The sequence below is a fragment of the Schistocerca serialis genome, chromosome 3 (assembly GCF_023864345.2).
Source record: "Schistocerca serialis cubense isolate TAMUIC-IGC-003099 chromosome 3, iqSchSeri2.2, whole genome shotgun sequence".
NCBI classification, from domain to species: domain Eukaryota; kingdom Metazoa; phylum Arthropoda; class Insecta; order Orthoptera; family Acrididae; genus Schistocerca; species Schistocerca serialis.
In genome coordinates this window covers 411285351-411309389 of record NC_064640.1, presented here as the reverse complement: position 1 = coordinate 411309389, position 24039 = coordinate 411285351, and the positions used below count along the sequence as shown (strand labels likewise).

General features: G+C 46.8%; 1 protein-coding gene across 1 annotated transcript in view; it reads left to right on the top strand.

Moving 5' to 3' along the window:
* The window catches only part of LOC126470278 (nonsense-mediated mRNA decay factor SMG7-like), a 212297-nt gene that overhangs the window by 97108 nt on the left and 91150 nt on the right, over positions 1-24039 (top strand). Inside the window, exons 11-12 of the mRNA XM_050098027.1 lie at positions 16773-16955; positions 18257-18440. Of these exons, the coding sequence (XP_049953984.1) occupies positions 16773-16955; positions 18257-18440 (367 nt within the window). The remainder of the gene's footprint in view (positions 1-16772; positions 16956-18256; positions 18441-24039) is intronic.

The window sequence follows — 24039 nt, the reverse complement described above, 5'->3', positions numbered from 1 at the left end:
TCGTGAAGAGTTTTTACGTACTGCAACTTCACAACCATCGGTTCCTCCTTCATCTAAACATACCTCCAAGAAGGCTACGAAGAAACACAGTTCCTCTCCTTCTCCGCCAAGGCGTGTCCCATCTACAGCACCACCTGGCGGAAATCGCCCTCGGCCATCTTCTGTGTCGCCGAGGCGCACTGCTGGTGGCCGGTCAACTGGCTGATCGTTGGTGGCAGGAGCTGCTCCTGACCAACCTATGGATCAGGATCTTCTGCCTTCGACTGAATGCCATTCCATGCTGTCGGTCGCAAGCTCTGAGCAGTCGTTGAGTTGACAGCACTCTTGGTCACGTTCCTCCATTTTCTATTCACCCTATGTCCATTATCCACTGGAATATCCGCGGCATTCGCGCCAATCGGGAGGAATTGTCGATCCTCTTACGATCCTACTCGCCGGTCATCTTCTGTCTTCAGGAAACAAAGCTGCGTCCCCATGACAGCTTTGTTCTCCCTCATTTTCAGTCCGTCCGATATGACCTCCCCTCTGTTGAAGGCACTCCAGCCCATGGAGGACTCATGATTCTGCTCCATGATACTCTCCATTATCACCCAATCCCCTTAAACACTTCCTTCCAAGCTGTCGCCGTCCGTCTTTCCCTTTCTGGATACACGTTCTCTCTTTGTACGGTATACATTCCATCGTCTACACCAATGGCACGAGCTGATCTCCTTCATCTTCTTGATCAGCTTCCACCCCCCTATTTGCTGGTTGGGGACTTCAATGCCCACCACCCGCTTTGGGGATCTCCACATCCTTGTCCACGTGGCTCACTATTGCTAGACGTCTTCCACCAAGCGGATCTAGTCTGCCTCAACACTGGGGTCCCCACATTTTTGTCTGCCTCCACGGCAAATTTATCCCATTTGGACCTTGTGGTCGGTACTGTTCCGCTAGCTCGGCGCTTCGAATGGTTCGCCCTTGATGATACACACTCGAGTGACCACTTTCCATGTGTTCTTCGACTGCAGCCTCAACTGCCATATATGCGCTCGCGACGCTGGAAGTTTGCCCAAGCCGATTGGACACTTTTTTCGTCTCTAGCGACATTCGATGACCGTCGCTTTCCCAGCGTCGACGATGAGGTCACACATTTTACCGACGTTATTCTCACAGCTGCGGAACGTTCAATACCACGCACCTCCGAATTGCCCCGGCGCCCTCCAGTTCCTTGGTGGAACGAGGCATGCCATGACGCAATACGTGAGCGGCGACGTGCTCTTCACATTTTCCGTCACCATCCAACTTTGTCCAACTGTATCCGATATAAGCAGCTCCGTGCGCGATGCCGTCGCGTCATCCGTGATAGCAAGAAGGCAAGCTGGAAATTCTTTACTAGCTCATTTAACAACTTCACTCCCTCCTCGGAAGTTTGGAGTCGGCTTCGACGGTTCTCAGGCGCGCCTAGTTTCTCCCCGGTCTCTGGGCTCACTGTCGCGCATGATACCTTAGTGGACCCCGTCGCAATTTCTAACTCATTGGGTCAGCACTTTGCTGGGATTTCGAGCTCTTCAAATTACCCGCCAGCGTTTCTCCCGAAGAAACGTGCAGCGGAAGTGCGACCTCTTGCTTTCTCCTCTCCAAATCGCGAAAGCTACAATACTGTTTTCTCCATGCGCGAACTCCAACATGCCCTCTCTTCTTCTCGCTCCTCCGCCCCAGGACCGGATGGTATCCATGTCCAAATGTTGCTGCATTTATCAACCCATAGCCTGCGTTACCTCCTTCGCCTTTATAATCGAATTTGGACCGACAGTACCTTTCCCAGGCGATGGCGGGAAGCTATTGTCGTTCCCGTTCCGAAACCTGGAAAGGACAAACATCTCCCCTCTAGCTATCGCCCCATTTCTCTCACGAGTAGTGTCTGTAAGGTTTTGGAGCATATGGTGAATTACCGTTTAGCTTGGTGGCTGGAGTCCCGCAGTCTTTTAACACCAGCCCAATGCGGATTCCGAAAGCATCGTTCTGCTGTTGACCATCTTGTTGCTCTCTCCACTTATATCATGAACAATTTTCTCCGGAAACGCCAAACGGTAGCAATATTTTTTGATCTGGAGAGAGCGTACGATACCTGTTGGAGGACAGGCATCCTCCGCACACTGTTCTCTTGGGGCTTTAGAGGCCGGCTGCCCCTTTTTCTTCGCGAATTTATGGCAGAGCGCACCTTTAGGGTGCGGGTGGACACTACTCTCTCCCGTACTTTCTCTCAAGAAAACGGGGTACCCCAGGGCTCCGTACTAAGTGTTGTACTATTTGCCATCGCCATTAATCCAATTATGGATTGTCTCCCTCCTGATGTCTCGGGCTCCCTCTTTGTGGACAATTTTGCGATCTACTACAGCTCTCAACGGACCAGCCTTCTTGAAAGACGTCTTCAAGGATGTCTCGATCGCCTCCACTCGTGGAGCATCGAAACCGGCTTCCGTTTCTCACCCTGTAAGACCGTTTGTGTTAATTTTTGGCGACGTAAGGAGTTTCTTCCGCCCTCCTTACATCTAGGTCCTGTCAACCTTCCGTTTTCCGATGTCGCTAAATTCTTGGGTCTTATGTTTGACAGAAAACTGTGCTGGTCCTCCCACGTTTCCTATCTTTCGGCTCGCTGTCTGCGTTCCATTAACACCCTCCGTGTCCTGAATGGTACCTCTTGGGGAGCGGACCGAGTGGTCCTTCTCCGCCTCTATCGCGCCTTAGTGCGCTCGAAATTGGATTATGGAAGCATAGTCTACTCCTCTGCTCGGCCATCTATTCTTCGGCGTCTCGACTCTATCCACCACCGTGGATTACGTTTAGTGTCTGGAGCTTTTTACACCAGCCCTGTGGAAAGCCTTTATGCTGAGACTGCTGAACCTCTGCTGTCCAATCGGCGGGCAGTCCTTCTGAGTCGTTATGCTAGCCATCTGTCTTCCATGCCTGCTAATCCAGCCCATAACCTTTTTTTCGACGCCTCCTTTGATGTAGGGTATACAGGCCGCTCCTCCTCCCTACTACCCCCGGGAGTCCGCTTCCGTCAACTGCTCCATTCTCTTTCCTTCCGCTTTCCTAAAACCTTCTTGACAACTTGGGGTACAGCACCGCCTTGGCTCCGTCCCCAGATCGACTTGCTCAGAGACCTATGTCAATTTCCCAAGGATGGTACCCCTACACTTGTTTACCGTCGGGCATTTGCTGCTCTATGTGCACAAATGACGGAAGCCACATTTATTTACACCGATGGCTCGAAAACATTGTTAGGTGTAGGGAGTGCCTATATTGTTGGCGACACCCCAAATCACTTTCGGCTTCCGGACCAGTGTTCGGTTTATACTGCGGAGCTTTACGCTGTTCTCCAGGCTGTCCACTACATCCGCCGCCATCAGCGGATACAGTACGTAATCTGCTCAGATTCTCTCAGCTCTCTCCTAAGTCTCCAAGCTCTTTACCCTGTGCACCCTCTGGTCCACCGGATTCAGGACTGTCTGCGCTTGCTCCACCTGGGGGGCGTCTCAGTGGCGTTCCTCTGGCTCCCGGGACACGCTGGTATCTATGGAAATGAGGCGGCCGATATAGCGGCCAAGGCTGCAGTCTCTCTTCCTCGGCCAGCTCTTCAGTCTCTTCCGTTTACCGATCTACGGAGCGGTTTATGTCGCCAAGTTACTCATTTATGGCATGCGCATTGGTCAACACTTCCCCACAATAAATTGCGGGAAGTGAAAGCCCTTCCTTGCGCTTGGACCTCTTCCTCCCGAACGCGTCGTCGGGAGGAGGTAATTTTAGCTCGACTCCGGATAGGGCACTGTCTTTTTAGTCATCGACATCTTTTAAGCGGTGATCCTCCCCCACTCTGTCCCCACTGCTCTCAGCTGTGGACGGTCAGACACCTTTTAATTGAATGCCCCTATTTTAATCTGTTACGCTCCCGTCTACAGCTATCGCCTGATCTATCGTCGATTTTAGCAGATGACACGCGCTCAGCTGACCGCGTTCTACAGTTTATTAGTGACAGTGAAATGACGTCAGTCATCTGAAGTTTTTTTTGGGGGGACAACCAACCCCTTTCTATAGTGGACTTTTAAGCATTCCTTCTGCCTTTAGTTTCTCAAATTTTCTGACTTTGTTTCCATTGCTGCTGATTTTAAATTTCGTTTTTTTCCTGTTTTCTACGTCACGGGCTGGGCTCTAATGACCATAGAAGTTTTGCGCCCTAAAACCACAAAAAAAAAAAAAAAAAAAAAAAAAAAAGCCTTTATATATGACCAGAATTTCTTTGAATTTTACAAGAGATCCTTTGGTGATATTGTGCTATGGTAATTGTTGAAGGGTGACAGCCAAATGCATTGTATTCAGCATCTCCATATCTCTAGTCCTCTGCTTTGTTCTACAACTATTAACAGTAGGCTCTTCGTTCTTTAGAAGTTTCTTCACTGTGACATAATACCGTGGAGGTTCTCTACCACCATGAACTACTCGACTTTGTACACATCTGTCAAGTGCATCATCAACTATTCTTCTAAACCTTAACAAAAGTTCTTCTTCATGATCCCCTTCAGAGCTACATGTTTAAGAGTTCCCTACTGTGATACAACACAACTGCCTCTTTATCTAATCTGCTGAAAATATAAATACTTCTCCCCCTCAGGGGACTCATGATACTTTCGTGAGTACATCCATGGTGAGTGTGGGCCCCAGGCTATTGCAGCACCTACCTCCTGTACTATGCTACAGTCTTCTGTCGCTGACTGTACTTCCTTCTTGTACTCTCCTTTTCATGGTGGCAGCCTTTGATGTTGACCTGGCTATTCCCTAGGTTCTGCTTTCCATGCTTGACATATTCATTCATTTACTTTGCACCACCTTTTGGTTGATGTTATTTTTGGTTCCCTTCTCGATTTGACCTTCATTTTGCAAAATTTTTGTGTATTGTGGACTGACTGGGGAAGAATACCTTAAATAATGCCAAATGCATGCAGTGTTACAGATCTGTGCACAATACCTGCGTAGGCTCATACACTCCTGGAAATGGAAAAAAGAACACATTGACACCGGTGTGTCAGACCCACCATACTTGCTCCGGACACTGCGAGAGGGCTGTACAAGCAATGATCACACGCACGGCACAGCGGACACACCAGGAAACGCGGTGTTGGCCGTCAAATGGCGCTAGCTGCGCAGCATTTGTGCACCGCCGCCGTCAGTGTCAGCCAGTTTGCCGTGGCATACGGAGCTCCATCGCAGTCTTTAACACTGGTAGCATGCCGCGACAGCGTGGACGTGAACCGTATGTGCAGTTGACGGACTTTGAGCGAGGGCGTATAGTGGGCATGCGGGAGGCCGGGTGGATGTACCGCCGAATTGCTCAACACGTGGGGCGTGAGGTCTCCACAGTACATCGATGTTGTCGCAAGTGGTCGGCGGAAGGTGCACGTGCCCGTCGACCTGGGACCGGACCGCAGCGACACACGGATGCACGCCAAGACCGTAGGATCCTACGCAGTGCCGTAGGGGACCGCACCGCCACTTCCCAGCAAATTAGGGGCACTGTTGCTCCTGGGGTATCGGCGAGGACCATTCGCAACCGTCTCCATGAAGCTGGGCTACGGTCCCGCACACCGTTAGGCCGTCTTCCGCTCACGCCCCAACATCGTGCAGCCCGCCTCCAGTGGTGTCGCGACAGGCGTGAATGGAGGGACGAATGGAGACGTGTCGTCTTCAGCGATGAGAGTCGCTTCTGCCTTGGTGCCAATGATGGTCGTATGCGTGTTTGGCGCCGTGCAGGTGAGCGCCACAATCAGGACTGCATACGACCGAGGCACACAGGGCCAACACCCGGCATCATGGTGTGGGGAGCGATCTCCTACACTGGCCGTACACCACTGGTGATCGTCGAGGGGACACTGAATAGTGCACGGTACATCCAAACCGTCATCGAACCCATCGTTCTGCCATTCCTAGACTGGCAAGGGAACTTGCTGTTCCAACAGGACAATGCACATCCGCATGTATCCCGTGCCACCCAACGTGCTCTAGAAGGTGTAAGTCAACTACCCTGGCCAGCAAGATCTCCGGATCTGTCCCCCATTGAGCATGTTTGGGACTGGATGAAGCGGTGTCTCACGCGGTCTGCACGTCCAGCACGAACGCTGGTCCAACTGAGGCACCAGGTGGAAATGGCATGGCAAGCCGTTCCACAGGACTACATCCAGCATCTCTACGATCGTCTCCATGGGAGAATAGCAGCCTGCATTGCTGCGAAAGGTGGATATACACTGTACTAGTGCCGACATTGTGCATGCTCTGTTGCCTGTGTCTATGTGCCTGTGGTTCTGTCAGTGTGATCATGTGATGTATCTGACCCCAAGAATGTGTCAATAAAGTTTCCCCTTCCTGGGACAATGAATTCACGGTGTTCTTATTTCAATTTCCAGGAGTGTATATACACATGAAAGCCAACATAATAGCCATTCTGACATGGTGGGGTTGTTATGTACACCCTTTCGGTTGAGCTCCCTGATGGCACAGGGATTACATTGCTGATGCCTGAGCTGCTAGCTTCCCTCACATGCTAAGGAGGTGATACCAGACTTCCTGGGATATCAGGACTCAGGCATTGGCCATCATGCCATATGGCCTTTGTTGGGTGGGACCTGAAGGGAGAGCCCTTGATCAGAGTAGGTTGCATCAGGGCAGGTGTTTCACACATGAAACATGACAAATTACTCAAACACAATAGCTGTTGTGATCTGGCCGGCTTATCAATCGGGTCTAGACATTTCAGTATGAATACTTAAAACCCTACTGCTTTATCTACTCTGGCTACCCCATGGGAAGAGGGACAAGTCAGTCATCCAATGTATCTAATACTTAGTATGTACTGAAACTGATGGGAATACTTTTACTACTACAAAGCCATTATTTTTCGCGTAAAATATTGAAGATAAAGTTGGAGAAGTCGAGTCACTAGGAAAAATGCACACTGGAACACTGTTGAATACAGCCTCCTCTGCTATGCAATCTACAGCTCTTCAGGCATGTTGACACCTGACTGACATACCAGTGATAACTGCTCCACATAAAATTTTGAGTATTGTCCAAGGAATCATCTTCCATAGAGACCTCTATGTTCAAACATATGAGAAGTTACGGGCCAATCTCGAGCAGCGAAACATAAATTCTTTCAGATGTTTCCAAAAAGGTGCCAAAGAATTATTGAACATCTTAGCCAGTGAAGGGAATGTCCTCTCAGAATTAGTTTGGTGTACGGGTGTGATGCGAAACCATAAGTTGTTTCACCCATGAGGTGCTTCTGATGCTTATGCTTTATTCATATGCCATCCTGCTGCATGGCCGACTCAGAAAGCAGCACCAGCTGGTGATCAATCCACAAAGGTAGTTCCCCCCTGCGGGTTCGGGGGTTAGAATAGGCCCGCGGTATGCCTGCCTGTCGTAAGAGGCGACTAAAAGGAGTCTCAAACGTTTCGGCCTTATGTGATGGTCCCCTGTCGGGTTTGACCTCCATATCTCAAAATTTTTCCGAAGAGCGAGCCGATTGGGGTAGGGCGCCTTACTTGGTGCATTGTGTCCGTGTTGTGTTGAGAACTTTCGCCATCTTATTCGTCGTTGCATTGCAGTCTTGCCCGCTCTCCATCTCTTGGGCATCGATGCGCCCCTGCGTGCACTTTCTGCCAAGCACTGTGCAGGGCCATTTTCTGCACTGACGACGCCCATGGACCACATGTCACCTAACATCCAGCACAGTAGCCAGTCCGTTGTGGTGGGGCCGCCATGTACCCTCTTGGTTGTAGCCCCCTGACAACACAGGGATCGCTCTACTGATGCCTGCGCCGTTCACTCCCCACGTATGCCAAGGAGTAGATGCCCATCTCCCTGGGGCATCAGGACTCCCGGCAATGGCCATCCTGCCAGGTGGCTATTGCTGTGGCTGGGTGGCGCCCGTGGGGAGGGCCCTTGGTCGGAGTAGGTGGTATCAGGGCGGATGACCCGCAATGAAGCGTGGTACATCATCTCTCGTTGGCGGCCAGCCGCCAGCAGTCTCTAAGCGTTCTCGGGCTCAATTTAATGCTCAGAAGTACGATCCGAAAACGTTCCCCTCCCTGGCCACGCCGTGGGAAGAGCGTAAGTCTCAGGATGGAGGTAACAGTTATTCGCCCCGATTCTTAGTTTGCACGAGAGCTGATGGGGAGTCTTTTCTCTCCACAAAGCCTCAGTTCTTCGTCGAGCATTTAGAGGACAAGTTTGGGGAGGTGGAGGGCTTGTCTAAAATGCGCTCTGGGTCAGTACTGATACAAACGGCATCCTCCGCCCAGTCCCGCAGGTTACTTGCTTGTGACAAGTTGGGGGATGTTAACGTTTCTATTACACCACATAAGAGTTTAAATATGGTCCAGGGTGTTATTTTCCATAGGGATCTCCTTTTGCAGTCTGATGACGAGCTGCGCGCCAACTTAGAACGTCGAGGTGTTCATTTCGTCCGGCGCGTTCATCGGGGTCCGAGGGACAATCAGGTTGCTACCGGTGCCTTCATCTTGGCCTTCGAGGGTGATACGTTACCGGAAAAGGTCAAGGTGATGGTCTACCGATGTGACGTCAAGCCCTATATCCCTCCCCCGATGCGGTGCTTCAAGTGCTGGAGGTTCGGCCATATGTCTTCCCGCTGCACTTCCAGCCTCACATGTCGCGATTGCGGACGCCCATCTCATCCCGGTACTCCATGTGCCCCGCCTCCCATCTGCGTCAACTGCGGGGAGCACCATTCACCTTGCTCGCCTGACTGCAAAGTCTTTCAGAAAGAGCGCAAAATCATGGAATATAAGACCCTGGACCGGCTGACCTATACTGAGGCCAAACGGAAATATGACAGACTCCATCCTGTGAGAATGACATCTTCTTATGCAGCTGCTGCAACAACTGTGCTAGCTCCATCAGTTCCGAGACTTCCAGCCAGCTCGATAAGCAGTAAGACTCCTCCTGCCCCCTTGCCCGTGGGGGGGCTCTACCCAACAGGTTGCTCCTGCACCACCTACCTCAGGAGCAACCTCCTCCCACCCGTCGGGGACGTCCGTCCCCGCTTCTCAGCCGGAGAAGCGTCTAACTTCTTCGGCTCCTCTCGCCCGTAAGAGTTCCCTTGGGACCCTCCCTTCCCAGGGTTCCACCAGCGGGAAGGATGACGGCCACCAGTGGCATAAGTCCTCACCAGCGGCCGGGCGTAGGGCTTCACGATCCTCCTCTGTCCCGGAGACTGAATCGGTGAAGCCTTCCCAGCCGGTGAAACCCAAGGTTCAGCGAGAGAAGTCCAAGAGAAAGACCTCTAAGGCCAAAGAACTTGCAGTGGCACCAGCCCCACCGCACCTTTCGCGCTCTGCGTCTGAGGATGAAGTCGAGATTCTGGCGTCCGCTGAGGACCTTGATCTCGCTGGTCCCTCAGACGCGATGGATGCCTCTCGTACGGGTACTGAATCGGTGGCAGTGAGTGAACAAGCGGCGTAAATTGCCTTCCCAGTCCTTTCACGCCTTTCTCAGCCATGGACAATACCATCCTCCAGTGGAACTGCGGCGGTTTTTTCCACCATTTAGCTGAGCTCCGCCAACTTCTCAGCCTTCGCCCTTTCTTCTGCATTGCTCTCCAGGAAACTTGGTTTCCAGCGATGCGAACCCCCGCCCTCCGTGGCTATCGGGGTTATTACAAGAACCGAGCAGCTTATGAAAGGGTGTCTGGTGGCGTCTGCATATATGTCCTTCACACTCTGCACAGCGAGTCTGTCCCTCTCCAGACGCCTTTAGAGGCTGTCGCTGTACGCGTATGGACGCCACAGGCTGTTACCGTCTGCAGTCTTTACATTCCACCGGATGGTGATGTCTCGCAGCATGTCCTGGCTGCACTGGTCGCCCAATTGCCGCCACCTTTCTTGCTATTGGGCGACTTCAACGCCCATAACCCTCTGTGGGGTGGGTCAGTGGCCACAGGTCGAGGCGCCATCGTTGAACATTTGTTGTCGCAGCTCGATCTCTCGCTGTTAAATGATGACGCCTTCACACACTTCAGTGTGGCGCATGGCACCTACTCCGCCATTGACCTTTCCATCTGTAGCCATAGCCTCTTACCGTCTGTCCAATGGAGTGTGCATGACGACCTGTGTGGTAGTGACCACTTTCCGCTCTTTTTGTCACTACCACAGCGTCACTCTTCTGGGCACCCTAGCAGATGGGCTATGAATAAGGCTGACTGGGATTTGTTCTCCTCCACTGTCGCTTTTGAGCCTCTCTCTACTGATGACATTGATGCGGTGGTTCAATCTGTCACCACCGGCATTGTTACTGCCGCCGAATCTGCCATTCCCCGTTCTTCTGGGTCCGCTCGGCGGAAGGCTGTGCCTTGGTGGTCGCCTGAGATCGCTGAAGCGATTAAAGATCGCCGGCGGGCGCTCCAGCGTCACAAGCGACATCCTTCCTTAGCCCACCTTATCGCCTTCAAACGGCTGCGTGCGCGGGCCCGCCTCCTTATCCGCCAAGGCAAGGAGGAGTGCTGGGAGCGGTATGTGTCCACCATTGGCCTCCATGTCACTCCCTCGCAGGTCTGGGCCAAGATTCGACGCGTCTACGGCTATCGGACCCCTGCCAGCGTCCCTGCGCTCTCACTGAATGGAGCCGTTTGTACCGACTCCGACGTCATTGCAAATCGCTTAGCAGAGCATTTTGCTATGAGTTCCGCTTCTGCGAATTACCCCCAGGCCTTCCGCTCCATTAAAGAGCGGCTGGAACGTCGGAGCCTTTCGTTTCGCAGCACCCACCCGGAATCTTACAATGCTCCATTCAGTGAGTGGGAATTTCGCAGTGCCCTAGCTGCTTGCCCTGATACCGCTCCTGGGCCAGATGGCATCCACTGTCAGATGCTGAAACACCTTTCGGTGGACTGCCAGCGGCGCCTTCTCGATCTTTACAACCGTCTTTGGGTCGAGGGGGAGTTTCCGTCGCAATGGCGGGAAGGCATTGTCATCCCCGTTTTGAAACCTGGGAAGACCCCTCTGGAGGTGGACAGCTACCGTCCCATTAGCCTCACCAACGTTCTTTGTAAGTTGCTTGAACGGATGGTGAGCCGGCGCTTGCATTGGGTACTGGAGTCTCGGGGCCTTCTGGCTCCGTCTCAGGGTGGGTTCCGTAAAGGCCGCTCCGCCACCGACAATCTGGTGAGCCTGGAGTCGGCCATCCGTACTGCTTTTGCCCGCCGTCAGCACCTGGTCGCTGTCTTTTTCGACATGCGGAAGGCGTACGATACGACATGGCGTCATCACATTCTTTCTACGCTTCATGGATGGGGTCTTCGGGGTCCTCTGCCGATTTTTCTCCGCAATTTTCTGTCGTGTCGTACCTTCCGCGTGCAAGTCGCGGCCTCGTATAGTTCCTCCCACGTCCAGGAGAACGGTGTGCCACAGGGCTCTGTTTTAAGTGTCTGTCTGTTTTTAATAGCCATTAACGGGCTTGCTGCGGCCGTGGGAAATTCTGTCTCCGCTTCCCTGTATGCTGACGACTTCTGCCTTTATTACAGCTCTACTGGCATTGCAGCTGTTGAACGTCAGCTACAGGGCGCTATCCGTAAGGCGCAGTCTTGGGCTGTAGCGCATAGGTTTCAGTTTTCGGCAGCCAAGACCTGCGTTATGCATTTCTGCCGGCGCCGAACAGTCCATCCTGAGCCGCGGCTTTACCTTGCCGACGAACTCCTTGCTGTGGTGGAGACCCACAGGTTTTTGGGGGTGGTTTTCGATGCCCGGTTGACTTGGCTGCCTCATATCCGGCAGCTGAAACAGACGTGTTGGCGGCATCTAAACGCTCTGAGATGCTTGAGCAACACCCGCTGGGGCTCCGACCGCTCTACACTGTTGCGGCTCTACCAGGCGTTAATCCAGTCCCGTCTGGATTATGGGAGCCTGGCTTATGGCTCAGCATCCCCATCTGCGTTACGGATGCTGGACCCGATTCTCCACAGCGGGATACGCCTTGCCACTGGTGCTTTCCGCACCAGCCCTGTGGACAGCGTACTAGTGGAGGCAGGTGTACCTCCACTGCGGTTCCGACGCCACCGTTTGCTGGCCGCTTATGCTGCCCATGTTCTAAGCTCGCCCGGGCATCCAAACTATCGCCTCCTGTTCCCGCGGTCGGTCGTCCGTATGCCAGAACGTCGGCCCCGGTCTGGTTGTACAATAGCGGTCCGCGTCAAAGAGCTTCTCTCTGGGCTCCAGGGTTTCACTGTTCCACCTCCTTTCCGGGCTACTTTGCATACACCCCCATGGTGTGTTCGTCGCCCTAGCCTTCGGCTCGACTTGGCACAGGGCCCTAAGGACTCAGTCCCTCCAGAGGCCTTCCGCCGCCGCTTTTATTCTATCCTGGCCACGTATCAGGGCTCTGGTGTTGTTTACACTGACGGTTCGATGGTTGCTGGTCGTGTCGGATATGCGCTCACTCTAGGGGACCTTTCCGAACAACGTTCCTTGCCGGATGGCTGCAGCGTTTACACTGCTGAACTGGTCGCCATCTTTCGTGCCCTAGAGTATATCCGCTCCTGCTCAGGTGAGTCCTTCGTTATCTGTAGCGATTCCCTGAGCGGTTTACGAGCTCTCGACCAGTGTTTCCCTCGTTCTCGTTTGGTGATGGCTATCCACGAGTCTCTGCATGCTCTCGCCTGTTGCGGCCGCCCTGTGGTCTTTGTGTGGACCCCCGGTCATGTCGGTATCCCGGGTAACGAACATGTTGACCGCCTGGCGAAAGAGGCCACCAGTAAGCCAACTCTGGACGTTGGCCTCCCAGAGACTGATTTGCGGGCAGTCTTCCGCCGCAAAATCGTGGCGCTATGGGATGATGCATGGCGCGAACTGACAATGCGCAATAAACTCCGTGCTGTCAAGGAGACGACGGCTGTGTGGCGGTCATCCCTGCGAGCCACTCGCAGGGACTCAGTAGTTCTTTGCCGGCTCCGCATTGGCCACTCCCGGCTGACACACAGTTATTTACTGCGCCGGGAGGACCCTCCTCTATGTCGCTGTGGGGCAGCTTTGACAGTGGCCCACATTTTGCTGGCCTGTCCCCTTTTAGCTGTGGTCAGGCAGACATTTGCGCTGCCTGCTACGCTCCCTGCCCTTTTAACAGACGACTCCACTATGGCTGACTTAGTTTTACGTTTTATTCGGGCAGGGGGATTTTATCATTTACTCTGAGTGTTTCTGTTTTATTTTATTGTTTTGTGTTGATTCTGGCCTTTGGCCTATGATTTTACACTGATTTTTTAATGTGTTTCTAAGTGGTTGGCTTTTCCTTATTTATTTCTATGGTCGGCCAACCACCGTCACAGTCTGTGTGGTTTTAGTTCGTTTTGTCTTGTCCTTGTCTCAGTTTCTCTTGTTCTGTATCGTCTGTGATCTCTTCTGTTCCTCGTTTTTATTCTCTGTGGGTGTTCTTTGTCTTTGGAAAAAGGGACCGATGACCATGGCAGTCTGGTCCCTTTCGTCCCCCAAACCAACCAACCAACCAAAGGTAGTTCTTGTGAACAACAACTTTTGTGTATCAATTTCATAGAACACCATCCTGCATATTCACTGCTTTGCCCAGTTTTCAAGAAAGAAAAGCGAATGAAGGGCTATAAAATTATTGACTACCTGTTGTATACTGAGGCACGAAAAAAATATGAATGTCTACATTCCTTTGATGATCAGTTATGCAAAATTCACAGTCATCACCGCACTACCTCAGTTTTTTTGAAACCAGTTCTCCCACCACCCTCCTCTCTTATTGTTCCTGCCGCTATTTCTGGGACCACTTCTGGCACCCGGGTGAAGAAGGTGCTCTGGTGTCTACTGGTGACAGGGCACTCTCCAACTACCCCTCTTTTCGGAAACTCACAGATCAGAGGCCCAACACCAACCAATGACTGAAGGAACTGCAGCATGTAAGTGCCAGGGCTGCCCACTAATCCTCCATCCCCACGCTCATCACCGATAAGCCCCTTGCAAGAATCTTAACCCCCAAAGACTGCGGAGGTTAAGGAAGAGGAGGAGAATCAGGACAAGGCTACTCAGGTGACGAAAACACTCTATTTCCTCTTCTTATGCAATTTCTGTTTCTCTACAAAAAAATGCATTTCACTGAGGACTATTCCCCAAGACTTCATAATTATTGTGCCTTTTGTCTGAACCAGGGCATCTGGAGGGATCTGTGTAGGTCCACAGTGGTGTGGTCAGTGAATGGATTCCGCTGTGTGCCATGTTGGAAGCAACAGCAGTGCGACTTCAGCACTCACCATCTTTGTTTATTTACATCCAGGCAGACGCAAACCACTTACTTACATGAGTTGATCACCTAAATCCAACAACTTCAAGGACACCATCAGAAGGGAATCCACTTGAATACTTTTCCATGGATTACAATTATCTTCTGAAAAAAACACAGGTCATGCATTTCTGTCATTGTGCCATAGTCTATGCTGACCTAAAACTCTACCTTTGTATGCAGCACTTGGACATTGTTGCCGAGTACTGGTTTTTTAGCTTCCACTTTGTAAAACACTAACTTGGCTTTTCCATATTGTTCAACCAAAGAACAACTGCAAACAAAAGCTTAACATTTCCCTACTACTTTGCCTGCACATAGTGGGTTGTGGAACGTGCTGCTCACTCCTTCATGTCTACCAGGCTCTGTTCCAATCTCACTTGGACTGTGGTTACCAGGTTTATGGCTTGGCAGCAACTTTGGCTTTGACATTGTTAGACCCAGTCAGTCATCATAGAGTTTGACTTCGCTACATTCGAGGCTAGTCCCATAGACAGTCTTGTTGCTGAAGTGGAGTTCTTCCCTCTTCAGTTTGGACAGTAGCAACTCTTGATCCCATATGCAATTGCCATTTGACAATTTCGTGATCATCCAAAATGTCACTCATTTTGTATACAAGAGGCATCTACATCTACATATATACTCCACTAGCCACCAAGCGGGGTGTGGCAGAGGGCACAATTCGCGCCAAAGTCATATTTCCCCCCCTCTGTTCCACTCACGGATTACACGAGGGAAAAAGACTGTCTGAACACCTCAGTAAAAGCTCTTATTTCCCTTATCTTTAAATGAAGATCATTACGCGATTTGAAAGTTGGTGGTAATAGTATATGCTCTACATCTTCGGTGAAGATTGGATTTCGGAATTTAGTGAGCAGCCCCTTCTGTTTAGCGCGTTGCCTATCTGCAAGTGTGTCCCACTTCAAACTTTCTATGAGATTTGTAATGCTCTCATGATGGCTAAATGTACCAGTCAGGAATCTTGCCACTCTTCTTTGGACCTTTTCGATCTCTTGAATCAGACTCAACTGGTAAGGGTCCCATACAGACGAACAATACTCGAAGACTGGACGAACTAAGATACTGTAAGCTATTTCCTTTGTTGAAGGATTCTACCAATAAACCACAATCTAGAGTTCGCCTTACCTGCTACTTGTGTAATCTGATCATTCCATTTGAGATCATTTCGAGTAGTCACACCCAGATACTTGACTGATGTTACCAATTCCAATGACTGACCATTTATTTTGTACTCGTACATTAACGGGGATTTTCGCCTTATTATACGCAGTAGGTTACACTTACTAATATTGAGAGCTAACTGCCAGTCATTACACCACGCATTTATTTTCTGCAAATCCTCATTGATTTGTTCACAACTTTCGTGTGATACTACTTTCCTGTAGACTACAGCATCATCAGCAAACAGTCTCAGGCCGCTGTTGATACCATCAACCAGACCATTTATGTACATTTTAAAAAGCAGAGGACCTATTATGCTGCCCTGGGGCACACCTGAAGTTGCTCTTGTTTCTGTTGAAGTTACCCCGTTCAGGACAACATACTGCTCCCTGTCTGTTAGAAAAGTTTCTATCCAACCGCATATGTCATTGGATAGACCGTAAGCGCGCACTTTTTGTAGCAAGCGACAGTGTGGAACTGAGTCGAATGCCTTTCGAAAGTTGAGAAATATGGCATCAACCTGGGAGCCGGTATCTAGAGCCTGTTGTATATTATTCACAAAGAGGGCCAGCTGTGTCTCGCATGACCGCTGTTTCCTAAAACCGTGTTGGTTTCTGCAGATGAGCTTCTCAGAGTCTAGACAGGTCATTATGTCTGAACACAAAATATGTTCCATGATTCTACAACAAATCAATGTCAGTGAAATTGGCCGGTAATTATGTGCATCCGATTTTCCCCCCTTTTTATAGATTAAATGTGACCTGGGCCTTCTTCCAGTCCCGTGGAACTTTCCACCTTTCCAATGATCTCTGATAGATGATGGATAAGAATGGTGCTATATTTGTAGCATAGTCACCATAAAATCTTACGGGGATACAGTCTGGGCAGGATACCTTTCTGGCGTCTAAGGATCTTAACTGTTTTACAATCCCACATATACCAAACACTATGTCAGCCAGCCTTTTGTTTGTTTGATAATTGAAAGGGGGAATGGTGCTGCACACCTCTATCGTAAACGAGGTTTTGAAAACTAGGTTTAGAATTTCGGCCTTCTGCTTATCATCATCAGTTACATTACCCATACTGTCAGCAAGAGAAGGTGTATGTTTGATTAATTGTAGTGGCAGTTGTTTTACAGTTCTTCCTTCATGTGTGATGAGTCGGTCATTAGGGTCTATAATAATCTATTTGGGAAAGATATCTATACTTGCAAATCAACAAGTGACCAAAAACTTTTTTTCCAGATATGCAGTGCAACTGTCACCATGCAGTGGTCATCCATACAACCAGTTAGCTCTAGTGGAAGCTGCTCGTGGTGACCGACTGAGCACGGTATTTTATTATGTGCGCAGTGTATCAGTTAGACATCCTTTTCCAGCTGCAGCCCTGAACCTGGCCAAGACTTTGAATCAGTATGTTGATGAAGAGTAAGTAACTGCTTCGGTTTGCACAAGTAATCTGCCCAGAGTCAAATGTGTTGAGATAAACATATATTTGTGAAATACTGTGTCAAAAGTGACCACAGATGTTATAGCATGTGATCAAACTATTATTAGTACAGTTTTTCCTTTGTACTAGTATGTACTTTCACTGGAAAACTTTATGGCAGATGCTAAGTGACTCACATTTCCTCATTGGATGCTACCACTTGCAAAGCTAATATGAACATCAAAGAAAAACTAAGATGTCATAAACTAAACTGCTTGTTTGAATGTGTGAGAACGGGCTCACCCAGTCAGTTGTACAGGGACCCACAGTGTAATGTGGAAACTCAACCGCAGTGCAGATAGATTTTTCTGACATAGGGAAAGTGCAGGACAAAATGAATTAAGTGGTTACAGATGGCTATGAATATTTAACACGTAGCAGCACATCAGTAAGAATTACAGAAAATGTAAGAGAAAGTCAAAATTTTGACTTCCAAAAGAACAGTGAAGAGTAACCTGCACAACTTTAAATTATTGGGCACAGAAAAGCTTTTTTATGTACTTGAAAATCAGTGTGACATACCAGAAGTTAATGTCTTCTTTACAATGTCAGCACAGAAATTTTATGGGCAATTTTTCCTCATTAAACTAAGTTTTTCAACAAGTATTTACCTGTACATACTTGAGCAGTGGTTGATGTCACAGCTTGATACAGATTTCATGGATTACATCTTTCACCAAGATCAAACACCCTCACGTTGAGACTGGAATTTCGCACGTTTTTAATCCACACTTCCAAATCATTGAATTCATCATACTGGACATGACGATTCCATGTTCTGCTCTTGGCCACTGACATCTCGGAACCTGGCACCCACAGATTTCTTGTTATGGGGTTATATAAAAGACCTCGCCGATTCCAGTACACGAAACTTGCATAGGTGACTCCATATATGTTTCAGGGCATATGGTGTGAAACAGATGATCCCCAGACGGTGCCTGGGTAACCAAAGGGGTGTCATATAGAACACTTGTAAGATATAAGTAGCTATTTGTAATCACTACATTCATTTTGAATTGCCATATATATCCCTCCTATTTTAAGGGATTGTGCAGGTCCTTTTTAAGTAAAATACGACTTTGACATCTTTCGTCAAAACACAGCTGTTGTTGTTATCATTGTTGTTAATGTCTGCATACTGTCACAGTTCTCTGTTCACCATGAAAAACGTGAATAGGAAATTTTATTGTGTGTTTCTTTATGTAAGCACCTTTTCTTTAAAACTTGTGAATTTTTGCAGGATAGATGTTGAGGGCCGTGCAAAGCTAACAGTACCAGAGTGCGTGACAGTTTTTTTGAGGTTTCATGGTCTTTTGAGCAAACTGACTGATTTAGAAGTTGCTGAGAAATACGTCAAGTTGCTGACAAACACATTGACAGCTCTTGTTGCAACAGAGAGCTTTAGTGCTACCCAGCTTGTTCAGGTTAGTGATTTGCTGGTTTTTATCTGCAAAAATATGTAATTTGTTGGTAATTATGTGGTTACTTTATGGTGACATATCTGAACTTCCTAGATACAGATCTCAAGGTTTTTTTAAAAAAAAATTTCAATTTCAAAATGTGTGCAAGAAAGACTCAGCCATGGTATCGTAATTTGACCTTTAAAAGCACAAGACAATGATTTCTCTGAAAACCTTAGAGATGACATTGATGTTGCTGAAATTTAGTTTTTATGAAGTTACCACATGTTATGCTAGTGTAACTTCTTCAGCAGAATAGTTCTGTCTGTGTGGCTTATAAAGTAGTTGTTTTGTGAGTATGTTTTGTTTAAATATATAAACGGAAAAAAATGCTTCAATGTGAACAGTTGATTGCCAGTGGAAATTTGTCCACACTTGCTGATGGTTTATTGGGAGGCTATGATTAGAGTGTGGCATCAACTGACTCGCAGAGAATGAGAGCGAACTCATCGCTGCTCGGGCCTAAATTGGCTGGCTATAGTAGAGTCGGGGCAAGAAAATCCCTGATAGCTAGCAGCGCTGTTTACTACAAATCACCAGTGGCTGCAGGTGAAAACAAAAGTCACCTATAGAGTTGCGGCAACACTGAGGCATTGCCATAGATATGTTTACAAGATTATGTTACATGATTGGTTGAGGTAGGCGCACAAAGCTGCCGATTACCAGAAAGAAGAATATTGTACAGTTCATATGAAGATTTAACCATGAGAAACCTTTGTGCAAATTAGGAGTTGCATTTTTTGAATGTTGACCATTTGCAGATGTGAATAAGGATTTCTCATGAATGTTTGGACAATTTAAAAAAGGCATTCATGTGGTTTTTGCAATGATTTGTTTCTGTGGATGAGATGTGAAAGAAACTTATTACTGGTGATTTAAGGGGAGCTGGAGGTGCCTATGCTGCCCATGTTAAAATCACTAAGTTTGAGGAACATTTATGAATAAACTACCAAATAGAAAAATTTGAATTTTTTTTTACATATAGAGTGGTTTAGTATTGCAGTTATGACAGAGGGATTTTGGAGTATCTTTTCTAGTTTCCTTCCAATTATTTTTTTTATTAATGACCCAAATTTTTTTACAAATAATTGCTTTATAATTAAACTGAAATGAAACTACTGAACTTATTGCCAAATGGCTGTGTTACAATGTAAGTTTGACCACTAGGAGTGCTGTATAAAAATTTCATCTCTCTAGCTTGAGTGGATTTTGTGAAAATGTTCCTTATATTCGAAAAATTCTAATTTACGGGAAATGGCTATCAAAGTTTCTCAATACATTCCTGCACTATAGGATGGATTATCAGGGTCTTCTTCTTCATCCTCCAAAAGCTTCCTCTTCTGTCTTCTTTTCTGGCCTATTGTTCCATCATACTTCGTATGCCTTTCTCTTCTTTCTGCTCCTCTTATCGTTTCTCTGTCAATATTTCTTAGTGCTCGTACAGTGTTCACCCCAGCTGTAAATCCTAATGCCTTCAGAACTTCACACTTCACACTGTTCCCTTGGTTGTAGGTTGCTATTGCATCATAAATGCCAAAGTGCAGTGTTTTTATGCTTACAAACACCCTTTTAGGAATCACTTTCCAAATCAAATTGTTTACGCTCTCATTAGGATTCTGCGTCTTTCCGTGTAGACATTTGTGTAACAATTCTGGCTGTGCTAAGTCGTGAAAAATTGGTTTTATTGCATTTATCACAGCTGCTGCTAAACTATGTTTGTGATCATAGTCCTTTTTTGCATTATATTTGCACCAGGAATCTTTTTGCCACAGGCCGTGTTGAGGGTATTCATTGGAAGAGGCAGTATGAAGGAACAATGCCTACACTGCTTTTCGCGTGTCACTAACTTTACTAGTATTTTGCCTTATAGCATACCCATAGTATCTCTGTAGACGTTCAATCACCTCATCAGTAACCCTGCCTCTCCCTCCTAATGTCTTTCCATCACTGAGCTTACTTGAACCCAAAGTTTGTTTGAGCCTTCGAAGCCGTGCACCCATACGCTTTTGCACATGCCCAATGCATTCCAACTTTTCAACTACAAGTTCATTTCCATATGGTTTCAGTTCCTCTATAGTCTTGAAACCTTTGGAGTCACCATCCCCAGGGTAGTATTTGTACCTAACGTTGTATCTGGGAACTGAACGTTCAAAAATTTCTTTCACTCCATCCACTTCCATTGCTCCACTTGATCCACTAAAATTTGCCTCACAGGTTCCACTGTGCTCTCCTTTGATTTTATTTTTGCACCTACAACGTTTTGATAATATTACAACATCTGTCACTTTTGCACTATCACCACAAGTAGCAGTTACAACCTCATTCAGGGATTTATGACCCCTCTTTTGCCAGGAACCATCTAATGCCACTACCAAATCCCTAGAACCACCGTTCATTTCTACAGATTCCTCCACTGCTTCCTTCATGGTTTTCAAAGCCACATCTTCAACAGAGGATCCTACCAGTTCACAGTAGTACCCAAATTTGCTTGGAGGCGATGGCAAGTTCATAATACCACAAAACAGTTTACCAGCAGCAGACCCTTTTCCAATGGATCGAAGACCATACACAAGTCGAACATTCACATCAAACACTCTAGATCGTCCATTGTCACCAGAGAGACTGGCATGTGAATTGTAGAAAGTCACTTGATACTTGCAACATGCACAGATTATCTTCATCTCACAAGCTAAACCAAAGTGCTTTGTTATCTCTAGTCCCACTGCTACACTTGAACACATTTTGCACAGAACACTTTCTTTCAGCACAGAAGATAATAATCCAATATTCAGTACTTCATTAATATCATCACTGTCACTAACATATTCACGAAATCTGTCACTTCCACCAGTCAGCTTCTTGCTAGAAGATGTCACAGGGTTATGGCCGGTCATGTGTTGCTTAGCAGAACAACGCACTGTTTCAGTAATTGTAGTATCGCAACTTGGTATTAGTGTTAATTTTCTTTTCCCTACGTTCTTCCTCTTCTTATATACACGGTTACTAAAACGTGGCATCATAACCAGAACAACGCTTTACACAAGAAGTATAATACTACCAACAACAGGCGCAACACTGAATTAATTCGAAACGGTAAACAGCAAAGAGACTATGTTCCGCGCTCTTAGCGCTTCATTTGTCACAGAAAACAATGTAGCCAACCATTGCACACTCGCTGTATGCGTAACATAAGGCGCTGTATGCGTAACAGGCCAAAAAAATCCCAAGCAGTTTGCCAGGAAGTCACGAGAGGGTGTTAGATGCATTCAGCGGCCGCCCGTTTCCTCTGCAGGCATGGGGGAAAATGGTAATAACTCCACTTCTAGGGCGAGTAGAACAATAATTCAAAGTTTACATTAAAGAGGAATGTTCCAATTAATTTTCGGTAGCAAAAATAAAAAAAATTGTAATTTTTTGGATTTGACCACCTCCGTCTCCCCTTAACATGTTGGAATAAACACGATAAGTGTTTTATTGGGATCAAGATAGGTTCATCATATTGAGGAAGATGTTAACGATAAAATGCAACTTGAGAATTTTATGCAGATGTACTGGAGTAACTGGATAAAAACTACTTGAAGAGCTTTGAGTTGCAAAAGAAGTAATGAAACAATTTTACACTAGAATGCACCTGCCCACAAATGAGAAATGTGATTGTTTGGTGTAGGTACTGTTGTAACATCCACATTGCATTCACTATAAAGGACAGCCTTTCACTGCCAGACTGGAAAGTTGTTTCCTTGCCCTGGTACCTCTCTTCTAAAATGATGTTTTGTTGCATTTTATCATTTTTCTCATCTTCTGAAAAAAATTAATGAATTAATGTGGTATATATGATGTGAGGAATGGTTTTGTGATTTAATCCCTATGATTTTGCCATTAATGTAACAGAGGTGTTAACTGTAAGCATGATCTAAACAAAAATTAATTTTTGCATTTTGTGTGATCATAGTTGTTACCAACCTGCAGAAAAAGGTAACTTAAACTCTTCACTTAAAATGCTACTCTTTCTGAAGGAGCGTATAAAGAATTTCTTTGATACATTTCAGCCAGATTGAGTGCCCTTTCTCTCCCACGACACTGTAAAGCAACAATAGAACAAATATGGTTGTTGAGATATACATAAGCCCACACTTTATAAGTTATTAATTTTTGGGTGATAGTTTCAGTATAACATGTAAAACATAATTGTTTCCACATCTGCAGCACAGTAAGAAAATTAGAAAGCCATTTATTTACAGACAAATATAGCAAAAGGTAAAGTTTTGAACACTGCCTTTGTGACTCTTTTTATCAACCAACACTTGCTGTTGTCAGTCAAATATTTCCTTAATTTTTTGCACGGTGAATTTTGGAAAATAATTCCCATTAACAAGAGTGTTTTTCACATATTATGACCTTTTTAGGTGTAATGTTATTGATGTGTAAAAGCTGAGCACAAAAATGCTCTTGTGCAGAAAATAAAGGACTGGCAACAGCAAATGTTATTTTATAACAAATCCGTTTCTAATTGATAAAATAAAATAAAAAGTGCTTGAGCTGAATAGTGAAAGGAAAACAAAATAAAGAACTCCATTAGAAGATCATACTGTCATATCGGCAAATAAATTGTCTGAAAAAGGAGGAATGTCATTAAACACACACATGTCCAGCATCTGGAGTTTAAAGGGTAAACATCTACGTCCATGTAAGTACTCCATGTACTGTACAGTACGTGGTGGAGACCCTGTACCTCTTTGTTGTTCCCTTATCTCTTTCACTCTTAAACGGAGTGAGGGAAAATGACTGTCTAGTTAGTTAGTTGGTCAGTTGTTTACTTACTTACTTGTTCTGTAGATCAGGTTCATGGTAAATGTTGATGTGGAATATGTCAACAGAACAAACATAGAACACTTATCTACAACTATAAAAAAAAAAAAAAAAAAATTATTATTATCAGGGCCAGTTTAGGTCCAAAGTGGCACACTTGGGGCGCGAAGGTGAGAGCAGCACCAGATACGCCAAAATTGTTAAGGTTTCTGTAGAGGACACATCACAAATAGAAACAGCTGCCTGGGATGCCAAGCTGGTTGGGTGCCAAAGTGCAAGATTTGTTTGCAGTACCTATCATAATTAATAGTGAAAACTGACATGGGTAAAATTGTATGAGGCAAAGAGGGTCACTAAATGATAAATTTCTTATGTGGAAAAATGTTCTTGAACTGGTGTGCTTTACACGGCTACATGCTGGTCATTTACATCATTATTATTAATTATTTATTTTAGAATTCCTCCATGGTGTAGAAGGAGTTGTTAAAGAGCAACACCTTTAATCTACATTTGAAAAGACCTCCACTGTCTGTCAGACATTTTATTCCTGTGTGTTGATAGTCAAAGGATTTTATAGCTACATGTTTCACCCCTTCTGAACCACAGTTAGATTCATTAAACGGCAAAGCAGGGCATTTTACTCCCAAACTTAGCTTGATTCTGGATAACAAATTTCATATGTGAGTAAATGTACTGTGAGGCTGTCATTAGCATTCATAACTGCTTAAAGAGGGACCTGCAAGACATGCATGTG